This window comes from Dermacentor albipictus, chromosome 2 (genome assembly GCF_038994185.2).
Source record: "Dermacentor albipictus isolate Rhodes 1998 colony chromosome 2, USDA_Dalb.pri_finalv2, whole genome shotgun sequence".
Classification (NCBI taxonomy): Eukaryota; Metazoa; Arthropoda; class Arachnida; order Ixodida; family Ixodidae; genus Dermacentor; species Dermacentor albipictus.
In genome coordinates, this window is record NC_091822.1 from 124,914,432 (window position 1) to 124,937,093 (window position 22,662).

At 50.1% G+C, this 22,662-nt stretch overlaps 1 protein-coding gene across 7 annotated transcripts in view; it reads left to right on the top strand.

The window, feature by feature from the left end:
- LOC135910729 (CAP-Gly domain-containing linker protein 1-like) overlaps nucleotides 1–22,662 on the top strand; it is a 155,104-nt gene that overhangs the window by 71,679 nt on the left and 60,763 nt on the right. For 5 of the 7 annotated variants that reach the window (XM_065442778.2, XM_065442779.2, XM_065442777.2 and 2 more), the window contains exons 2-3: nucleotides 7,204–7,540; nucleotides 22,180–22,490. In XM_065442778.2, the coding sequence (XP_065298850.1) occupies nucleotides 7,204–7,540; nucleotides 22,180–22,490 (648 nt within the window). Of the gene's footprint in view, nucleotides 1–7,203; nucleotides 7,541–18,004; nucleotides 18,164–20,273; nucleotides 20,699–22,179; nucleotides 22,491–22,662 lie in introns of those variants that run through there. The other 2 variants (XM_065442781.1, XM_065442780.2) reach the window with 2 other exon arrangements.

Below are 22,662 nucleotides of genomic sequence, written 5' to 3' on the forward strand. Positions count from 1 at the left end.
CCGCAGTGGGAGCGGGAAAAACGCGTATATCTGTATACGCCACGATTCATGCGCATCTCTCGCTTTTAGCCAGCGCACGGGCTGGGCATCCTTATTTTTTTCTATTAACGGCCTCGACTTTCCGTATTCCAAAACTGGTTCTTCGATGGTGATCGTATCTATATGGGAGCAAGACGAGCGTGCTTAGGATCGACGAAGAAGCGATCGCACGATTTTCGGCTGTCGCCCGAATCGCGAACTGCGGTGCGATTCTGAGAATTGCCTTAATTGTTTTGTTAGCTTTGTGTGTCGCTCGCCCACATTGGCTTCAGTAGTATATATATATATATATATATATATATATATATATATATATATATATATATATATATATATATATATATATATATATATATATATATATATATATATATCGTAGATCGCAGAAAAAAAAAGATAATTTTAAAATCAAGCAGAAGGTACAAAATGAAGTTGTGTACCAATTAAGAAAGCGCTGCGCTTGGGTGCAACAAACTCTCGTTCATTATTTTTTTTTTTGCCATTTGTTGCATCTGCGTTGTTTGGAAGGAAGAATGAATGAATAAAGCCTTTATTTTAAGGAAGGGGACGGCTCTAGGCCGCTGATGGGGATTAGGAGGGAAGGGAAGGAAGAAAAAAATCGCTTTCTGGCTGCTCTCGTAACGGCGGTTCCAAATCACTTTTGTTTTTTATAGGTTCGGGAATACATTTTGGAATCGTCATTATATTTGCGCTATTCATTTGTTTTTTCAATTAACAGGGTCCGCCACACCGTTTGCGGTGCGGTCAGAGCTCTGCGTGTAATCGGTGGACCAGAACTGTGTGGCCGTGAAGCAATACGCTGTAATACGTTATACAGTGACTGACAACTGGCCAGAATGTGTAGCGTGAGACGTTGGTGGAAATGAAATGACTACGATTTATAGTGGTAGAAACCGCGGCACGCTGTTCACGATTTAAGTAAGAACTATAATTTTAAATCGCCAACAAAAGTCTCAAAGGCCGGAAAGGTGGCGTGGCCTGGCGGTGTGAAATCTTGGTATACTCCGTGTATTGCATCGAGACTACTGTGCGTATGCCGGTTGTTGTTGAGTACTGCACACTTGTTGCTTAAAATTGCAGTTCGTATATCATTAATTAGACGCTCGCGCTTTTTTTTTCGATGCGTATTACGAAGTAAAGTAAATCAACGCTAGAGGGCGGCTCGCACGTCCCACAACTAAAGCCCCTTAAACTTCGTAAAGTAGTGCCACGCTTTGAAGAATGCCGCCTCCTCCTCACGCGCTCTGGCCGAGGCCGACACCGCGTCGCTATTGGCCTAATAGCATCACGTGGGCCCTCGCACCGTGAAACAGCGCCATTTTTGCTCGAGAAGCGTCTACGGAGTGGCGAGGAGCGCGGGTTGGCGCCGTTGCTACGCTCGAGCAGTGTAGGCGGCGCCACAGTCGAGGAGGGAGCGTGAAAGAGAGGAGAAACGAGGAGGAGTGAAGGCGGAGGAGGCGAGTGTCGCTACTTTACAAAGTTTAAGGGGTTTTACCCACAACGCATGGCTATGGTGGCTAGAGGCATGCATGGCGGCACACATGGCGGCACCCGCGTGCGAGTTTTGGGATGTTCCCTAGAATACTATGTTCTAGGGACTATAGTTCTGCGAGTAAGTACCCAGATTTGTGCACCTCTCCCCGTGAGATGCAGAATGCCACTGATTATAGCTGTATCGCAAATGAAGTGCCAGCACTACAATACTGGCACACGCGTGGCTACGCGGCAACACGCTGAAATGCGTGTCACGTGTAAAAGCGTCGTTTCGCTTTAGACAGCTTGGTTTAATTGGCTATGAAAAAACACCTCTGCCTGGTTAATGACCAAAGCAGTTGAACAGAAAACCGCGAAAATACTAGCTATTATTGCAGAAATAATTTAACACTTCGGAAAACAATAATCGCATGCAGGAATATCGGCCTGTTGAACAAAATAGCTTTTCACAGCTATATGGCCGCGCTTGTCGTATGCCTATGTCGCACCCTATGCCGGCGTATAATCGCGATCGCCTATCACTGTTTTCAGCATGGTTCCAGTGATCGACTATATCCTCACTGCAGATCTAAAAACTCCGGTTAAAAAAAAAAAGTTCCTCGGCGTTTTCTGCGTTACCACTTCATGACTAGACAGACACCTTGGCCGGTAAGCTTTGCATTGCCGTAAAAAAGAAAGAAAGAAAGGAAGAAAGAAACCATGAAAATTAGTTGTCAGTCCCTTTAAGTAATCGCCGTGGCTGATATTCCTCTTTCTATGCAATACAATATTATTACGCACTTCCGTAAATACGACCGAATAATATATTCGTGAACGTGTCTTGCTATTTATAACGTGCCCAGTTGCACACCAGTGAACATTCAATATGTAGTAGTTAATATCTTCGACCCTTTCATAAACGGTCGCATATAGTAAGCGGTCTCCAATTATTACTTAAAAATATACGTTCCTAGCAATTTACTGGATTCACTTGAAATACGTCTAATCCATCGTTAGGTGGCTTCTTCTTCTTTTTTTTTAGCAATGTGTTGGTCGAACGCATTGTCCTACTATTCATAATTGGCGTGAAAGCTATGCAATGCTTTACGTAAAGACAGGCGTATTCTACAAATGCGCACACGAATTACAGTTTAGTGCCCTCGCCTGAGTAAACTGGGCGAAAGTAAAGCACTTATTTGACGCTTTCCGAAGGTCCCGTTTCTCGGGCATAACACGCACTTAACAATCAGAGGCAATTACAGGACCGAACAACTTAGTGTACTGACTCGTAACACTGTCATTAAAGGTACAAGGTCTGAACGGGAACAGTGCAGGTGTACCTGCTTCGACGGTTATAGTGGGGAAGAAATTGGCGACGGAGAGCAGAAACAAGCGATTGTACGTGAACGAGAAAGTGTTATAGATGTATACGGATGCCGATAAATGACGCAGGAGTGATGGCTATAGCCGCCTCCGTAATCTCTAAGCGGCTCTTCGCGGTCTCTGAGCGGGCGACGACTGGCCGAGGTTGCCTATAAGGCGTTCCCTACAGTTGAGCTATTCACGTAATGCTTAAGATTCCACTTGGAAATATTTATGAGGATTCTCTTGGAGGGCTTATATAGGACCGGATGTCGCGAGACAGATGAGTGAAACCACCCTGTGAGGTCGCTTGACTGCCGAGACGAGCACGGGAAAGGTAACTGTGAGCTGCAGCGAGACTTTCTCTGCCAACAAATCGTCTCGCCTCGCGAGCGTTGAGAAGGTGCCAACAAAATACCTGTGCCAGTTCTAGTGTATCGCATGATTCATTGTTTCCTACGTGCGGTGTCCCGTTGGAAACCTTCGCCGGACGCTATGTAACGTGTTTCACGATCCGGATGCTTGCCCCCCCCCCCCCCTCCCTTTTTTTCTTTTTCTTTTTCTGACCCCGCGCTTTTGGCTGGTAGAGAAGTACGAGCCTTTTGTCCCTAAAAGCGACAGCGGAGCGGCGCACGTCGTTCGTTTCACAACATAGAAGCCGGCAGCGATGTATGCGTGTTTGCACACCGCATTCGTCGTCGTAGGCAGCACCGGCGGTGGACATTTTTCACAGTGTCTGCGCACGCGTGCAGAGCCATGTTTGGCTGCAGCTGCGTTCCCGGCGGCAGCATACAACGTAGGCAGCCCCGCGAGCAGTGCCGGCCGGTGATGAGTCACACTCGCTCGCAACGCCGCTGCGATATCGTGCAGAACGCGTGAGTGCGTGTCGAGAATACTCGGCGTACGTGCGTATTTTTTGTTGGCGAGCCCACCTACATTTTTATGTCGTGCGGATGGTTCTAATTAGAGCTCTTTCGTGTATGTATGCTCCCGCTCCCCCCCCCCCCCCCCCGGCCAATAAATGGGATCACTTCGGATTGCTAAGTCAACAGTACGTTCGTTGTGCGATGTATGTTGTTTTAATAAATTCCTTCTTATCTCAGAGCGGCGTTTCGCTGCAGTTTCGGGTCTCGGTTGGAAGGGGAAACGAGTTCTATTCGTATGCTGTGTGAGTCCACAGTGAATATAGATTTAGCTTCTCGAGTCGCCTACCTCAAGCGGGATCCAAATTGAGCCCTTATCTTCCGTATTAGGCGTGCGGTGCTTTAGCAATTAAGCTATATTGCGGCGGCTGCCGTCCCTTCAAGTTCTTTCGTTATTTGTACGTGCGTATAATATTAACCGCTGGGAGTGTTAGCCAGCGCCACTCGTGGCCATGCCGGCGTTACACTGTTGTTCCCATAGAATAATTAATAGATGACCAGGGTGCCTCGACGCCACCGATGTGGTATTGAGGCATGCTATAGGTGGCTACGCGCTTCACGCGGCACTTATAGCTGGAGAACGGCTCGTTGATTGACGTCCGCTTGAAGCGCACGGGTCTGTCTGGTGCGCGCGCGGCAATGCGTGGCCGCGTAAAGCCTGTTTCACATGCAAGCGATTGAGCGAATGGAGCGAACAGCGGCGCGGTTCTGCGAAGCTTTTCGCGAGGTTTCGTTTCACATGCATTGCCGCCGCGCGTCTTCCGCCGCTGCGAATATCAATGTTGCTGGCAAAAAAGACGGGCCTTTCAGCCAGTTTCGGTAGTTTGCGACTACCAATTTAAGCGTGGCTTTGTCCCTGCCGCTCAAATAATTATTTTATAAATACATATCCTGCGCTTAGCAATTATCAATTCGTTGAAAAGCTCTCTTGGCATGTCGCCCGTACCACGTATAGCAAGTAAATAAACATCCTCCAATGCGCAGGCTTTCCCGCACTAGTCCTCCACTGGTCACGTGTCGAGACGGGCCCTTCGGAAGCGGTGCTGCCGCTACGACGAAATTCCAACTTGCCCGAACCTCGCCGCTAGTGCCGCCGCCGCCGCTCGAAACAGATTTCTGCGGCGCGGCGGCAGGATTCGCGAGCATTTTCGCTTGCATGTGAAACAGGCTTAATTCCTCGCGCCGTGGAGCCTTTGGACGCATGTCACGTGATGTCGCTCAACTAGAAACCTTCGTGTGCTCAGTGGCAGCCGCACGAGCTGAGCGTCTTCGGCCGAACGTCGCTCGTAACTCTTAAAACTGCCCTTGTTTACCCGGCAATTACGCGTCACCGTCACGCGGTGCGTCGCGCACGCGGAACTAACGCACCGGTGTCCGTCTGTTCGCGGCACCGGAAATAAACCGGCTAGATTGTGAAACAGAGAATGGCTTCTATAAATGCTAACGCATTTAGCACTGGTCTGTATAAACGCTCCTCGCGTACACCTATTCGCACACCGTGGCACTTCTGGGAACGGAAGTAAGTCTGCGCCGGACGCGCGGAGCGTCAGTTTCTCTTCCGGGTCCTTTGTTTCGAGTCCGCGCCGGCTGCTTTATATTTACGCTTGCTCGTGATGGGTTAGTATACGTGCGTGATTGCTTGCGCGCGATGACCCGCGTGATGCGCGTTGGCCTGCACGGACAACACGCCGCGGCTGTCTGCGAGACTGGCGTTTCTGGCTCGCCGCGCTCTCGCTTCGTGGCGGGATCGCGTCTTTTGTTTTCCGATCTGCATGGCGAGCGCACTGTCGCTTCGTGATCTTCGCTGCCTGCTTTAATGCGTCGACCTGTGACAACCCCCACAGCTGCGTCCGCAGCGTGATGCCGACTGCTTGCTTAGTAAAGCGACGATATATATATATATATATATATATATATATATATATATATATATATATATATATATATGGAGAGAGAGAGAGTACAAAATGAGATTAGGCAGGGGACGAGTTTCGTTCATGTTCGAAGGCGCCGGAGCTCGCTTTATTCGATCGACGGTCCTAGTATGAGGCGTGTATAAACCACTGCTGCAATTTCTTGATGAGAGGGCGTCCACGTTTTTCTTTCAATAAACATCTATGTCGCAAGGCAACACGCACGCACGCACACGCGCGCGCGCACACACACACGCACGCACGCAGTCGAGATGTCTCAAATAATTGTTTTCTGAATTTCGCGGTAATAGGTTGATCATTAAATTAAATAAGTACAATAAATAAATAAATGCTAATGAAAAACATTATGCAGATTGCACGCACTTTGGGTACCCGTCATGGTGGCTGTATATGGCGTTGCGCTGCTGCGCACGAGGTCGCTGAATCGAATCCTGGCCGCATTTCGATGGAGGCGAAGTGCAGAAAACGCCAGTGAACCGCGCATTGCGTGGGTGCGCGCCAATGAACCACCAGGTGGTCAGATATAATCTCCATAGCTCATAGTGTATATTATCGAATACAATGCACGACACACCGGTGCCAATGCGGCCATCCGATTTCCGTTTCTCAATCTATTCATTTCTTGTTTGACTCCGTTTTTGCAGTTAATTTATCCCCGGAAAGGCCGAACACCGTTCCACGTCAACGAAAATTAAAACGACTTCTTCACTTTTATATCTGGCGTTGAGGACTACATTCGATCAAAAACGATGAAATGTTAACCTTGCGAAGGAATAATTAGTATATGAAGTAATTAATTAGTAATTGGTTCCCTCTACTACTTAACGATTGAAGACTCGATTGCTCTAGGATAACGAAAAAGAAAATCACTAGATATATTGGCTTTGCGTAAAGTTCCCCACGCTTAAATTAGTATCTCTTATGTATCAAAAATGAGCTTATAAAGAATGATAAATTTGTCGTCGTGCGTTAAGTGATCGCAAAAGAAGGTTAGCAGGCCATCGCAGGGTTCCGGTATAACTGATAACACTTAAGTGCGCTCGTGGAACAGTGTGAAAAACGATCCATCTCCAACAGTACACTTAACGTCAATGACGAGACAAGCGAAGAGAACGCAGGATACACACGCTGCTGAATGTCGTTTCTCGTGTCGCGCAATTGGATTGCCATTCTTAAGTGTCTGTCCGATCTCTCGTTTCAGACTGCTTGCGCGCATGCGCGGGGAGTTGCAGTATAGAGTGACGCGGTGGCCCACACATAAGCTGCCGTAATTCGCGCAATAAAACTCGGCTGCTAGTCAATGTCCTCCGTTTCAGTGTGGTCCTGTGCCTGTCATAAGTGTTGTTCTTGAAGATGGATCGTTGCCCACTTGTCCAATTTGCGACGCTATTGAAATTAAGCGTGTTCCTAACGTGCCCCCCCCCCCCCTCTCTGTCTCTCTTCGTGCGCAGTCGTCGTCTTCCGACGGCGTCGGCTACCGCAGCATGAGCGGCAGCGGTGGCGACGGCGACTCCGCCGCCCCCAACGGCAGCGCCGGGGGCGTCCCGCCCCTGGTGCCGTCCGCCATGACGTCCTCAACGAGTTCCAACGCGACCGGCGCCGGCGGCGGCTCGCTGCGACCCCCGAGCAAGCTTCGCCGTCCCACCACGCTCACCAGCTCGGCGGCGGCCGGGGCGGCGACCGCCAACAACGCCGCCACGGGTCCGTCCCCCCTGAGCAGCGGCGGGTCGGGCGCCAGGACCCCGCTGTCGGCGGCCTCTTCCATGTCCGCCCTCAACGATAAGTCCGGTGAGCTGCGCCGATCGCGCCGCCGCCACGCGCGCGGCTGTTGTGTCTGCGCGCGAATCCTCCTCCTCCTCCTCCTCCTCCTCCTCCTCCTCCTCCTCCTCCTCATAATCATATTATTATTATTATTATTATTATTATTATTATTATTATTATTATTATTATTATTATTATTATTATTATTATTATTATCCCTCTTCTCCTCTTGTTGTTTGTTCATATCGTGCATTGTTTCCACCGAGCAATAGACTGACATATACCGGTGCACCAATAATCGTGAAAGAGGGATACTTGCTCTGCTGAAGAGAATGCTTTAGCTACGACGGAAGCCCGATTTTTCCATTCATATACACGGGGAATTATCGAACGTTTTGCATGAATGAATTAAATTTGCTTCACTTCAAAGAGAAAGTTGAAGTTGCAGTGATTTATGGAAGCATATTTTTTTTTTCTTCAGGCCCCCCCTTTTCGCCCGCTGATAAACGCGAAAAAGAAACTCTTTTAGAACCCTATAACTACGCAAAAAAGAAAGCTTTTATAAAAATTATGTGTGTTGTGAGCAGGGTGTCGAACCGAAAAAAAAAAAAAGCATTAAGTGTCGGTTCGAGCTCAACGCGCTCCCATTTCGTTCAGGTTCAGTTCCGGTTCGAAGTAAAATTTTATAGCGGTTCGCGAACCGGTTCCCAATACTGAACCGGTTCGCAACACTGAACCGGTTCGTCGCATAAACTTTATCTCGCCTTATGGTGGGCGACACGCTGCACAGTGCTCTTGACTTGTCCGCATGGCGCATGCACAAGTTTTTGACAGGAAGTAGAAGGAAATAAGTGTTTACCTTATTTGATACATGTATACCAGATGGGATACAATGCGATCACACCTAGTGCAATACGATAGTATAAGGGCTGAAGAAAGACAAAGGGTCCGTCCCAAGTGCATTTAGTGGAGTGTACATAGTGCTCGTTGCAACAGCTAATGGCAATAACTGCAGCACCGCACACCGTTTTGAAGGAATCCGAGCATGTCGAGATGGGCCAAGCAATAAATTTCTCCACCTAAATCGAGACAGCGAATTAACAGGCTGCATATAAGACGACACCTGCACACTTGACAGCGGGCGACTATTGTGCGTAAGGGACCTCCTCCGCGCGTTTGCTCGAGAACTCGATCGTGTGCGTAGCAACTGCGGTTCTGCTAAACCAGAATCATTCAGACGAGTCGCCATGACACCGGTCTTCTCCGTTGACTGCGAGAACTGTTGTCGATCCCTTATGAGTCTTCGAGTTGGCCTTGGGAATGCATCGTATACATGTGTCTGCATAGGGCGGGCTTAGCTTCCACGCCTTGACAGCGGCATAGTCAATTCGGCAATGTTTGTTCTACTTCAAGTAATTGCTACAAGACCGGTAGTGAGCGCGATTTGTGGCATATGATCTATCGTGTCGGACTTTAAAAAAAAATAAAAATAAAAGCAAGTGAAGACAGTGATGTTTCTGAGCGATAAACAATAGGCCAGCTAGTGCTAAATACCGCGGCGTTCTTTCTTACGCAACCGCACCTGGCGCAGAGTCTTGCGCTGACAAAGCGCGGACAAATAAAAGGAGTCTAAGTCACGCCCGTTGAGCCCCGTGAAATGTTTCATGGAACCGGAATGGCCGAGTTCAGAAGTGCAGGCGTGTCTCAGCCTATAGGTGCTGACTGAATAAGCAAGTATGTCGAAGAATCGCTTATCTATTGAGCACCCTATATGTTTGAACCGTTTCGTAACGAACCGGTAACCGGTTATATATTTTTTTTCTCAGTTCTTGTTCAGGCACGTTTTAAGATTGTCGGTTCGTATTCGGGATCAGTTCCGGCTAAAATTCCGGTTCGGGCACGGTTTTCGGATCGGGTTCGGTTCGACACGCTGTTTGTGAGGGCATCCTCTGGACGCGAGGTCAGGATAACTGTTTTCTTTAAGGACCCGTGTTACTACACGTGGGCCCGTTTCTGCGGCGAACTGTCCCTTTCGTCCCCCACAACTGTCCATTATGGCTCCAGTTCGTACCGGCCTTTGTTGTTGATGTTGGACCACTTCGACACGCCTCCTCGTTGTTGCCTGCGTGGTCTGCAGTGGAACTTTTTATAGAAGAGTGGTGCAGGGACGGAGAGCAGGCGCGCACGTTTTTGCAGGCGGAGCTTCTCGGGCATTCTTGACCTTTCACTAGCTGTTGAGAGTTTTAGCATAGCGCCGACGTACTGGCAAGGACGCGGAAAGCATGCGGATGTCATAATTGAATAAAGTTGACTGCTTGACTAAGAGGGGAGGGGGCGGGGGCGGGGGGGGGGGAGGCGTACATTATTGTGTAGCGGTGTTTCAAAAGACGAAGACGGGACAGTCGTTAGCGATCCAAGATCGGGAAGGATCCAACGATCGTGTCCGAATTAGATTTTGTGTGAGAGTACCTTTTTGTTTCATCAGTCGGGCTGCCGCTACTGTTATCTCATGTTACGTTTTCCCGGATCGTGCGTTCCTTTTTTCGTGCTCTCTCAGATGGCGTATCACCATAGTTTCACTATTTGTTTACGCGCACGCATCTCGTCTGCGTCAGCGGTGAGGTCGCTTCGATTTGTGTCGTACCGGACTGCCGGAGACACTGCGCACACCGCTGCTCGTTGGCTGAGGCTAACGACCCGGACAGTCCTGAGCAGTGCGAGACAACGAATAGGGGAGACCCTGACCCGGGATGCTATTCCAGACAATGCCACACTCCTCCATGTTGTCGAATTCTGCAGCGGCAGCATTTTTGAGCCGATCAGAGATATCGTATACCAGCCCTGCGGACCAGTCAAAGCTGACAAGGCGTCGAATTGTGCAGCATGGAGGAACGTGTTACAGCCCAGAATGGCAACCTCGTTGCTAACGGAAACATATGGGCTGCGTCGATTGGCGGAGAACTTTGTCACAGAAAATCGTCAGTTCGCTTCGTGCAGCTTGCAGAGGTGGCAACCCCCTTTATAGTAACCTGAATTCGAGAACCGCGACCCATACCACCTGATTAATTAAGGTTAAAGAACTGAGAGTGCACTTTGGGCAGCAGCGCAAATGACGAGTCACGCTTCCGAAACGCGACTGCTCGCAAAGAATGCGCTGCTCTGCGGTCTGCTTCGGTTTTGTAAACCTGTTTATAAGCTCGTAAATTTCATAGCTTTCCTCTTCCGGAACAGCTCACGCGCGTTCTCAGGAAAAAAATAAAACGAATAATACATTTTGTGCCGAGTGTGAAGTGTCGGTGAACTCTAACGCGCAGTTAAAGTGAGAGGCTTTTGTGAGCCCCGCGGTCACCGACCTTCTTACTGCTCTCAAATTGAACGCGTCCTTGTCGCACTCATTGAACAAACTTCTGGTGCTTTTTCTTCTTTTTTTCGTTTCATAGTTTTTTTCGTTTCAAGGCGCTGACACTCAGCTAACCAATGCGTCTCGGTGGCGTTGAAATAATTATTTGAAATACTATGTTGTGTTAGAACTAAGGCAACAATCGGCGCTCTCGACAGGGACCACGTGTAGTTAACTAAAGAGAGGCTTGTTCCTTCATCAACAACGAAAACGAAAACAAAACAAAGCTAAATAATGGGGTTTTACGTGCCAAAACTACGATCTGATTACGAGGCTCGCCGTAGTGGGGGACTCCAGAAATTTGGGCCACCTGGGGTTCTTTAACGTTCACCTAAATCTAAGTACACGGGTGTTTTCGCATTTCGCCCCCATCGAAATGCGGCCGCCGTGGACGGGATTCGATCCCGCGACCTCGTGCTTAGCAGCCTAACACCACAGCAGCAACAACAACACTTCACTCATCGTCACTACTACGATTTTCCGCAGCACGAGTTCAACAGCTAGTTGTTTCGACATATTTGAAGCAGTTGGCATCAGGGTTACGTTCTTGCGTTCAGTGATCTTCTTGCGCTGCTGCTTTAGTACGATTTCGCTGCCATTGCTTCCACCGCAAAAGTTTTATTGGCGCGATCAATTTTCCTGCTTATTTTCACTGTATCGAGCACCCAGGAAACGCTAGATGCTAAGCTGCATTGGTAAATTACTCTTTTGCGATGTCGAAACCGGGAGAGAACGTTCGGCAAGAAAAAAAAAAAAAACTCCGCTAAATTGAAAGACTGGCGGCGGCGTCCCTCTGAAGTTTCTGCACCGGCCCGTCGTACGTCATATGTTTCGACAGCGCCTACTCGGCGTTAGTTAATTGTTTGCCGGAAAAAAAAAATCGAGAGAAAAAATACATTGCTCTCTAACGAAAGCGAATACTCTGACACTTTCGTGCTCCAAAGCGGTTAAAGTTGGACAAAGTACTTTGTAATTGATTCGTGTCCATCCATCTGTTTGATTGATTGATCGAAAACATGTTATATTGTCACTCTGTGTGACAGTTCTTAAAAAAACACACACGCTTGTCCCTGACCCGTTTCCCTTCGTTCACTTTTTATGAGCGTCCCGGTCTGCTAAATGCCGGCCCTAGCATACTTCTTGCAAAGGTAGAACTCGCGTCGCGCAAGGTGTCCGAAGAAAGTACGAGCATTATACCGCAGAAACCGCGGTACACGAAGCGCGTGCGTGTCGAGCCCACAAACAACAAACAAAAATAGGAAACGCGTCTTCACGCTCGCTCGCTTAGCCCGATGCCTGAAAGCCCGGCAGCTGGGACCACCGGCGACGACGAGAAGACGAACGGCAATTAGCATACGCTCAAGTATGCCAGCGGGGAATCGAAGTGGTGGGTTGGCGGGGAGAGGGGAGGGGGTTGTGTAGAGAGAGGAGATCGAACGTCGTTTGAAGGACGCATCCCCTTTAGCCTCCCTTTCCTTCCATTTCTTCGCCGTATGTCGGTCAGGGAGGCAGCAGCGACTGAAGAATAAAAATAAATATAAAACGGGCCCCGTCGTCGTGATACGTATACGACGTGGTGGGCGTTTGCCGACTCCTCCTCCTTCGATCGGCCGCTTGCCGTCTGAACGACTCCGAGTGTTTTCGAAACCCGGCGGGATGCTACGTACGCGTGTCCCCTGATGCGCTCTCCTTTTGGGATGCATCCTCGGAACAAAGCCCCAATAAGCGAAGCACGCCTCAACGGACGAGGCCCCGTCTGCTTTTTTCTACACGCTCCTTGTCCGTTGGCGCTTTGTCCCGAAGATGAAACGTATCGATTGATTCGTCGGGCTTAACGTTCCAAACTCAACTCCACGGACATGAGGGACTCCGCAGTGGAGAAGGGCTCCTTATTGATGTTGACCTCGTGGGGGTTCCTTTAAGGGACGCAAAAAAAAAAAAAAAGTTAGGTAGAGCCAGATCGACAGAGTATTCGTCTGGAAGTCTCTTGCTGTTATTTGTGTCAATGTGTCACTTTGATGCGTGGTCGATTGCCGCCGAAGGTCCCGCTGCTGCTGCTCGATTTGAACCGCCCGCGTCAAAAACGGACGAGTTAACGTAAATCTCGGCGCGACCTCCTTCTATGGCGCTCTGCGAATCGTCCGTTTCTGACACCCGGGAGAGATGCTATAATGCACAACAGGTGGCGCCCTTCTGACGGTTCGTGTTTCTTTCTTTCTTTTCTTTTTCTTTTTTTATTGTTTAACTTAGGTAGGACATTAGGCAGTATAATAGCAAGAGCTTGGTGGCGCAACCCACCGCCCCCTTCCAAAGGGGACGCTCATAACATCCATCCATCCATCCATGTTTATTTGTCTATTCAGACCAGGGTAATAGTTTAAAATCCTTTACAAAGGGAATTGTCACAGATCATCTTCATGATGTTCATCGTTTTCATGCTCACAAAAGCGCTGCTCTCGCTGCCAAAGACGAATTCGTTATTCCGAAAGCCTAATCATTCTATCTAACGCGACCTAACATTTTCCTTTAGGACTCATTTAACGTGCACCTAAATCTAATTACACGAGCGTTTCTTTTTTTTTTGGGAGGGGGGGGGGAGGCGGGTTACAGGCGAAGAGATGAGAATAAGATCGACAATAGCAGGTGCCTCTACGTAGGTTAAGCCGCTATTTTTCCCGTTCCTAACCGTGTCCCCGAGAACAGCGTTACCTATAAGAGCGGGATATGACGCGCAAGCGAAGAGCAAATAGGGAGCCTACATACGGTCCGTATGTAGGCTCTCTAAGAGCAAAAAGCGAAGGGCGCTCACTGCAGGCGACGGTATAATGCTGCTGCTGCAGCTGCGACCTACGGATAAAACTTAGTAAGCTTAGCGCAGACTTGCTGCAAAGGAGTCGGAGTGGTTGTCTTGCCTGCGCCCGTTTTGAGGAAATGTAGGCTAACGCGCTCTTCGAGAATTTCAAATTGCCGAAAGTTCAGCGGCAGCCTTCAATCGGATGTCAACAGCGCAGAGCGTGACGAAGCCGCCGGAGCCTTTGTCGTGCCCCCCCCCCCCCCTTCTAAAGAAAAAAAAAAGTGGGTGGGTGAGCTGCACGAACGGGTTTCCTATGCGCATCTCATCAAACATTCAAAGGCCGTCTTGTAGAGAGATGTCATCCGCACAAAGCTCTTCAAGACGTGGTCGCAGAGCTCTCTCGCGCGCGACGCGGTGCTGCCATCTGTCATCCTCCTCTCTGGCACTTGCGCGGCGAGAGCTCTAGGGCTTTCTTTTTTTTCTTGTTTTCATAAAGCGACGTTCTTGCCCTCCTATGATCTTTATGCACGCGTGGACCTGCTCACTCTAGAGGGCCGTATATTGAAAACGCTGCTAGCGCTAGATGAATATGTTGTGCGAAAGTGCTTGTTTAACCTGCCGCACTGGCCCAGTGGCTTTTGGCACTCTGGCGCAACGCACGGGTTTGCGGGTTTGGTACCGTGCTCTGGGGGTGCAGTAAAGAATCCCAGTTGATAAAAATTAATCAGGATAGTCGCACTGCGACGTCTTTTATAGACTGTATTGCTTTTGACGGTAAGATCAATCAATCAATCAATCAATCAATCAATCAATCAATCAATCAATCAATCAATCAATCAATCAATCAATCAATCAATCAATCAATGGAAGTGTAATTCAGGGACATATATTTCAATGTAATCTTGAAGAAGAAATAATGATGATCATGCATGGAACACTTTTTTTTGGCGAAGATGAAATCTTGGTGCACTTCGGGCAAGTATAACAATGCTGGGCGTATATTGTGGTCGAATCAGAACCGGACTGTCGATTTTGCTGTAGACTCTTCAGCGCCTTGTGTAAAATCGGCCACCTCTACCTGTGATATATGGTGTGAAAGGCTCCAGATAAGAATTGAAGGTGTTGCAACCGTACTGAGTTAGTATCCACACATTGCATATTTAACCATGCTCGCGGCTGAATCGGGCTAATGACATGTAATAGGGCAGGCAGCATGACATCTCGGTAGTCTAGCCACAAAATTCTGGCCGCGTTCCGATTTCCAAAGCAATCGGAGGAAATTCTGCACGATTAGCCGTTCATCTCTCCCTCATTTTTCCTGTTCTTTCTTTTTCTTTTTTTTTTAAATCTCCCACCGGTCTTACGCAGGGCTCCGAAGGAATCTTCGTGTTGCCGCCCGCATAAGAGCAAACGCGGCGGGACGTGGGTCCATCAAGGCACGCGTTACGAAGTCCCAAGTTTAATGGTCGTTTTTCTTTCTCCTGTCGTCCGCAAACGCGGTGCGCCTCTACACAGCACGAAGGTCGCGCTGTCGACGTTACGTGCAGTGCATGCGAATCCGGGCAACGTAGCTTTCCAACTCTTCTATAGGGAAACGGCGCGACGCGGTTAATCTTCTACGTTGTTGTGAGCCGCAAGCTTCGTTTCTTTTTTTCTGTTTCTTATATCAGCGCGCGACCAAATACGACAAACTAGCAGGTCTGACGCGAGTGTCGCTAGTCGCGTTTCATCGTGCAAGGTCTCGCGTATAATAGCCGGCTTGCAGGTTTATATAAGTATGCGGCGAGCCTGGAAACAATCGACACATCTTAGCTTGCGGAGACGGTGGTAGGATTTTCCCGAGTTTGTTTTCTAGGAACTGTTGCATTGCACGTACGGCTTGCAATGCAATAAGACCGCACGTCTCGCTTTTCTTTTTTTCGTCGGTTCTCGACGTTCTTCTCGTATAGACAACGTACGCGAACCAAAGATGGCTCTACAGTGTGGCTCGCGAAGAGGTCCCCGAATGGTAATGCTCATGCGTATGCACTGTCTGTTAATGGTTTCGGTATACCAGTGGCGCTTTTCTCTAGCTCAACGCTCCTTTCTCCACGCACGCCCCGGTCCCATTTTTGATCACTTCCTCCACATTCGGCTGCTTCTGCTACCGACATCTCCGGCTCTTGCCTCTGGCCTCTTGCTCTGATTTTTGTACATTCGGGTACATACCCAGTGGAACGCGGCCATGGCGGCCCAAGCTGTTGTCTTCCCGGCAAGACGGCACAACAGCCATCTCCCTCGAAGTGCCCATACTCGCGGATATGGTTGTGTTCTTTTTCGTGATGTAGCTTAACCTAAATCGCTTGGAAAACTTTGTCTGCGTCAGAACGCACCCAGGTATACGGGAAAATGCACTGAAATCCGCGACGTTACACTACTGCGCGGTAGCGCTGATGTTTCGGAGCAAAATTCAAGTAAAGGTGTCGTAATTAACGCTGCTAGACGGGCTGTAGTGTTGGTTGCTAGGATTGTGAAACGTGTCACCAGGGCACAAACTTGAACTGTGCAAAAGGAGTTGACCCATACTGGGTTTGTGGTGCGCATTTGTCAACACTTGTGTCTTTCTCCGGCCGCGGCGGCCGCATTTCGGTGGGGTCGAAATGCAAAAGCGCCCGTGTGCCGTGCATTGGGGGCGCGTTGAAGATCCCCTGGTGGTCGAAATTAATCCGGAAGCCCCTTACTACGGCGTGCGTCATAATCAGATCGCGGTTTTGGCACGTAATACCTCAGAAACCAATTCAACACTTGTGTCGTGTGCATAAGTTAGTGTTGGTAAGATGTTCATCTACAAATATGTTTGACCTTTTTGGTACCATCGATACTAATCCGCGTTTTACTGCGGGGGAACGAAGATAGCGTTTTAGGCACCTAAGCGCTCTGTATAGCGTAATTTAGCAATCTAAACTGATTCGGTGTTGCACCCTCTCGGTCGAATTCAGTGGCGTTGTCGCAGTTGGGATTATAGGTGCTCTTCAGCAAATCCAGAGACCAGCCGGGAGGCGCGCGATTCGAATAAAGTCTGGCATCGACTTTGGCGCTACGCTTCAGCACTTCAATCTGTACGCGAAGCCCGAACGTCTTCCGAGTGAGTCATCGCGTGTACGCGCATACATACTCCCATGCAGTAGCTCGGCGGCAGGCGACATCCAGTTTCTTTATGACATGCGCGTGCGTGCGCCTGCTTTCGCCTCGTCGTGCGTGTTTTTGTGCTCGTCTCGCCTCGGCGTTGGGGGAACCTGTCTCCTCCTCCTCCTCCGAATCCGACGCGGCTTCGGGACGTGGGACGCGTCCAAGGGTGCACTCTCGGCGGGATGTCCCCCCTTCCCCGCCTCGCGCCCTTGCGCGTACGCCGGCTGGCTGCTGCCTTGGCCGTATACAAGAAAGGCCTCTCCTTGTGTGCGTGTGTGTCGCCTCTGATTGGGCGTCGCTAGTTCGATGCAGCAGGCTTAGGTCGCTTTCCCATGCGAGGAGCGTGGCTGCATTTTAAATGTGACCGCATTGAGCATTGTACCGTGCGAGTGTGTTCGGCGCGTACTTTCCCCCCTTTTCCTCCTCCCCCCGTGTGTGTGTCCGTTTTCGGAGAACGTGACGCTCTTAACCTTGTCGTGTCACGCATTCTGTTTTATGGGAACCGAATTAATTGTGTTGTGGATAGAGAGAGCGTGGAGAAACGTCGATCGCTGCCTGCATTTTGGAACTGCGTAACTTTGCATACGGGCCATCTTACCTTTGATGCACGAAAACTATTGGAATCTCACACTGTTCTAACGCTGGAGCATTCTAATTGTTTCGTGCACTCTGGCCGTGTCGCTTGCGTCTCTGCCAGTAATTAGTTGTTCGGAGTTCGCCCTTAACAGCACGCATTAGTCATTACTCATTTAAAAAGCATTCGAGCGTTTTAATGAATTTGTGTGTAGCCCGATGACGTCGCCTAGTAAGTCGATGTTGAACGCTCGTGACCCGGGCCGCTGCACAGAATTATTGACATGGAATTTAGGTTCCGCACGCGGTCTATGCCTGCGTCACTTTGTTGCCTAAAATGGTGCAAGCGACCCGCGTGTGTGTGTGCGCGCGCGCCGCGCGCCCCTGAGATGACGTCAGCCGCATGCGCGACCACGTGACGCGCTACGTAGGCGGCTACCGCGGCTACGCTCAGTCGAGCCCGACCGCCCCGTTGCGTTTTCGAAACGTCTCGTTACGCCCCTTTGTTTTAATGCGCCTGCCTCCCCTCACCCACTCCCGCGGAGCAGCGTGCGAAGGTCAATATAAAATGCTGCGGAGGTAGCGCGTGCTCGCGCACTCGATAGTCGAGACGCCGGCGGTGACGGTTTCTCCCGACCACACGCAAGCTGACTTGAAGAGAAGGCGCAAGAGGACGAAGCCATGCCGTCGACGAGCCCGCTGTACGGATTTCGAGGTGCGTCGTCCGTCGCCGTCGCCCTGGTCGTCTGCCACCGTTTGTCGTCTGCTCGCGCTCTGTGGTTTCGGTTTCGTGTCCCACAGGTGTTCTTTTGGTTTGGTTCCTGGCCGCGTTCGTGTCCCGCGGAATGGTGTTGCTGTTGTGTGCGCGCGTATAAACTCTGTGATCGCCGCGCTACGTGAGGCACCGTTACTATGAGGGCGAGTGCGGAATCATCTTCGGCATGCGCTTCTTTTTTTCACCTCTGCCGCAGAGTTGCGTCCTGTGTCCTGCATCACCGTCGCGCACGCCTTGTTTTGAAAGAGTGCATCTGCACGCGTACACCCTGGATTGACGACGGTTTCAAACTTGCGGATCAGTGCATTTCCGAGTCGGACGTTTTCAACCGATAGCCATTTTCTTTTTCCCGGGCGTCGAAGATTAGGAGGTGTACGCGTTTGCCTTTGTTGTCGCCAGAGCATAATTGCCCAGTTGCTACACGCTGCGTAGGCTGGGGAAACAACGGCAGGCGACTGGAAGCTGTGCGTGGGTTTTTTCGTGATGTGGTTCTGCTAGGCGTCGAAGGGGAAGTGTTTCTGCGTCGTAAGGCATTTTTATTTGCTTTCTCGCTCTCTTCCTCTCGTCCTCTCTCTCTCTCTCTCGTCTCTTTCGAGAATCGCGTGGTTTCCTACGTTTTTCTTCTTCTGCCCTCCGCTACAAAGTTACTGGGGCCGAGCGTCGTTGCGTATCCCACAACTGGCTGCCCGCTCAGTTTACGTGCGCATTGGTCCCAATTACGACGCACTTCTCCTTTTTGGTCGTAGACAACTCCCTCTCTTTCTTCGACGTCAGCCAATTTTGGGCAGGCCGGGGATTTGCGTGGTCGGGCTGCATGCGTCCGCCAAACAAGCAGCGCGTGGGAAGCGCGTCGTTTTCACCCGTGGAGAGAGAGAGAGAAAGAAAAAAAAATCCAAGGACTTCGTGGTCCCGTATATTGTATATATCTTACATTCCCGCTGCGTCGCATTTTAGTGCTTTATTTCCTTACTAAGCTTTATCCGAACTCCGTCATTTCTTCTTTATTTTACTGACATTAGATTGGCCGCTTTTGCAGCAAAAAGCTCTCTTGCACCCCCTTCTTACGTTCCTATTCTAGCTGATTGAACGTAGGTATAGACGCCGCTGTGGGAAGATTTTGATTGCGTTAGGTCAGAACAGATGCTTGCGTCTACTTTAAACGTTTCTTGAATATCAACGGATTCAAACTCTGCGTTGTCGCAGACATAATCTTTGCCGCTGCCCGCGGGTGCTGTCTTGTTTTGCGCTGGCTGGATGAAGAAAGACTAGCGAGTGTAAGAACTAATAACGGGGTCGGTCGCGTCGTTAAGACCCAAGGCAGTCGTCGTGAGGAGCTAAAACAGATGGCCCAGCTTAGTGAAGGTCAGGGCGTTGTTCAACCGCATCGCAGGGAGACAAGACTTTGGTCGCCGCATCCCAAGGGCCGAGTAATGACACGCCACTCTTCGCTTCTGTCTCTTGAGGGCTGAATGCGATTCCATGGTCGCGTTCTTACATTGTGTTTGGGTCAGGGGTGGTGTTTTATTTACCTTTCTGTATCCGAATATGTAGCGATTGATCCTAGCAACGTCGGAGCATCTGTCTCAATTATTTCTTTATTTTTTTTTTGCAAGTCTTCGTTCGTTTATTGTCCACCAGCGTTGCGAATGGCGCCTTCACCCGATTTGTTTATGGTGTTGTGTTAATCAAAAGATAACAGGCCACTGAAATGTCGCGAAAATTGTTCCGTGCTGTGCAGCAGCTCTTCCGTTGTACTCAAGAGCACCGTTCCCCAGCTCCGGAACGCCAGGATGCCGGTTGCACGCCCTAGAAATATGTTCGCTCGCGTTGTAGTCTGCGAACTTTTCATTGAAAGTGTGCATCGTGGAAACTTGCGCCCTCGAGACTCGCCCACCGCACGTCGGAGCAGGACGCCGCCATTCGTCGAAATGCAGCAGCGGGCTATTTTTTTACGGCGATAGCGTCTTCTACTAAGCAGCTTGTGGAAACTTCTGCGACGTTCGCCGGAACCGTGCCGGTTACGAATGGGCCGCTTTTGCGGTTACTCGACTTGTTGCAGCTGCTGGGAAAATTCGTCGCGGTTTTCCAGACTCGGTTAACGCACGTGGCTCTTTGGTTAGTCGGGGAGTATCTTGTCTCGGCTACTTCTTTAAGGACGCGTATTTCAGTGTGTGCTTAACAAGCGGCTAATGTTGGGAGTGCGATTTTGCGGGTGCGTGCGGCAACAGTTCGTCTGGTTTAGCGCTCACATAAAATGCGCAGACAGGGGCAGACCTTATCTTCTGCTACACGCGGGAATCAGTCACCCGGTAAAGCTTGGACTGGAAGTTACCAGGGTATAAACCACCAATGAGAACCTAGAATTTTCCGAGACTTTGTCAGTTCTGGAGAAATCTGAGAGGGAAACACAACTTTCACCTTTGTTTTTTTGTATCATGGCAATTGCTACGTGCAGTGGTTACGGCGAATTTAATGGTAAGCCACAAGGGAACAAAGTTATCGAGTGAACCTACACAATCTGCAGATAATGACGAGTCTTGCTGGTTTTGCGGGTGTGAACTTGGCCGGGTGGTTTGGATATTCTGAAACACGCGATTTTCAGTCAAATCTGAAAGCATGTTCCACCGGGTTTGCAGCTCGCAATAGTAGTTGTCTTACGGACTGGCGTAGTAACTCTAGGCTAGCTATCGACTATTTCTTCCTTGCGCCCGAATCTCCAGTGTCAGAGTGCCAGGAAATTCACGTAAAAGCGATCAGGGGAAGACCTGAAACAGTCGGGGAACTTGAAGATGACAACAACGTAATGCACACCCTGAACTACTACCCTGCGATTCCTCCAGGTTTCTTTCTGCGGTTACTGTTTTCGGTTCAAAATTTACTTCGATGTGGCAGTTGAACGAAATGGCGACTTCATCAGTTCGTTGCAAAGCTGCATAAGCTGCATAAGCGGCGGGAAAAATGTAGCCTCCCAAGGGAATAGCCGCTGTCATGAGCGCGATTATTTCGACGGGTGTTCGTCCCTTCCGCAGTACCACCGTTTGGCTTTGCATACAGGCCCGTGCTCTGAAGCAAAGCCGGGCTTTCACTAGATTGCAGACTGGCTCGGTGTTTGCAGGCAACGCGTGGAGCACCGACGGGCCGCCGCGTTGTGTAGAGCCTCTTTACGCCGCATGGGTGAGAGAAAAAAAAATGACTTAATATTATAGGCCCGAAACGCTGGGGCTATCGACGTCCGTCCATTCAATTTTTTTCGAAATAGCTGGGCTTTTACGAATCGTCACTGAACTAGGGTTGGAAATTAGAAATCCCCACACTACATTAGCGAGAAGAAAACCAGGCATTAGAGACGGAATATCCGCGAATGTCGGAAATGTATGTTGTTCGCAATTCTCGCTAGCGTTAGAAAAGGTGGGCACGCAAAAGGATGAACACACGTTCCCTTGTTTCGTCCTTGCATCACGGCCAGGGTAGTGTAACGATCCTACATTTCAATTCTCTCTCTCTCTCTCTCTCTTTTTTTTTTTCTCCGCGCTTCATCGGTGATTTGAGCGGCTCTCCAACGGCGTTACCACCGAGATGGACCGGTCGCCGAGCGGTGTAGACGATAGGAAATGAATATAATCAAGCGAAAACAATCGCTACATTATACTGACCGCATGTTTAGTCCTCTCTTGGTTCGAGCTGTCGAACCTCGAGCAATCAGTATTGGGGCGGTATTCTCGGGCGAGCACTCTCTGCGATGGTTTCACTTTCGCGAGACTCGGCCCGCGTTAGCCGGCGAGCCTCTTTTCTCGCGTTAGCTCTCGACCCTCGTGCAAGTGAGACTATCTTCGAAAGGAGGGGGGGGGGGGTCGTCCGAGAATACGTCCTCTGTATGTACCAAGTTGCCCAAAACTTTGCCATTGTGTACTGCAGCCACGTTGTAAGTGTCTCCTCCCGGTGTGTGGCTTGCGCAGAGACGGGCGGCCCGTTCAACCACGGCTCGGCGGACGACTTCATCGTGGGCGACCGCGTGTGGGTGAACGGCACCCGTCCGGGCTACATCCAGTTCCTGGGCGAGACCCAGTTCGCCACGGGCGACTGGGCGGGCGTGGTTCTGGACGAGCCCGTGGGCAAGAACGACGGCTCGGTCAACGGCGTGCGCTACTTCCAGTGCGAGGCCCGGCGCGGAGTGTTCGCGCGTCCCGAGCGCCTCTCGCGCTTCCCGGGGCCCGGCGCCAACGGCACCAACACCACCGCCACGCTCGTCGGGCCCGGAAAGACGCAGGTCCCGTGGCATCCCTCCCTCTCTTTTTTTCTGTTGTGTGTGTGGGTGTGGCGCCTGTCAAGCTGGCTTCTCCGCGTGCGCGGGTGCGAGAGGGGAAGCCGACCGTAGAGCGTCTTGCCTTTGAAGTGAACAATCGGCGCGGTGCTCGAGAGTCGTCGCACGTGCGTGGGGC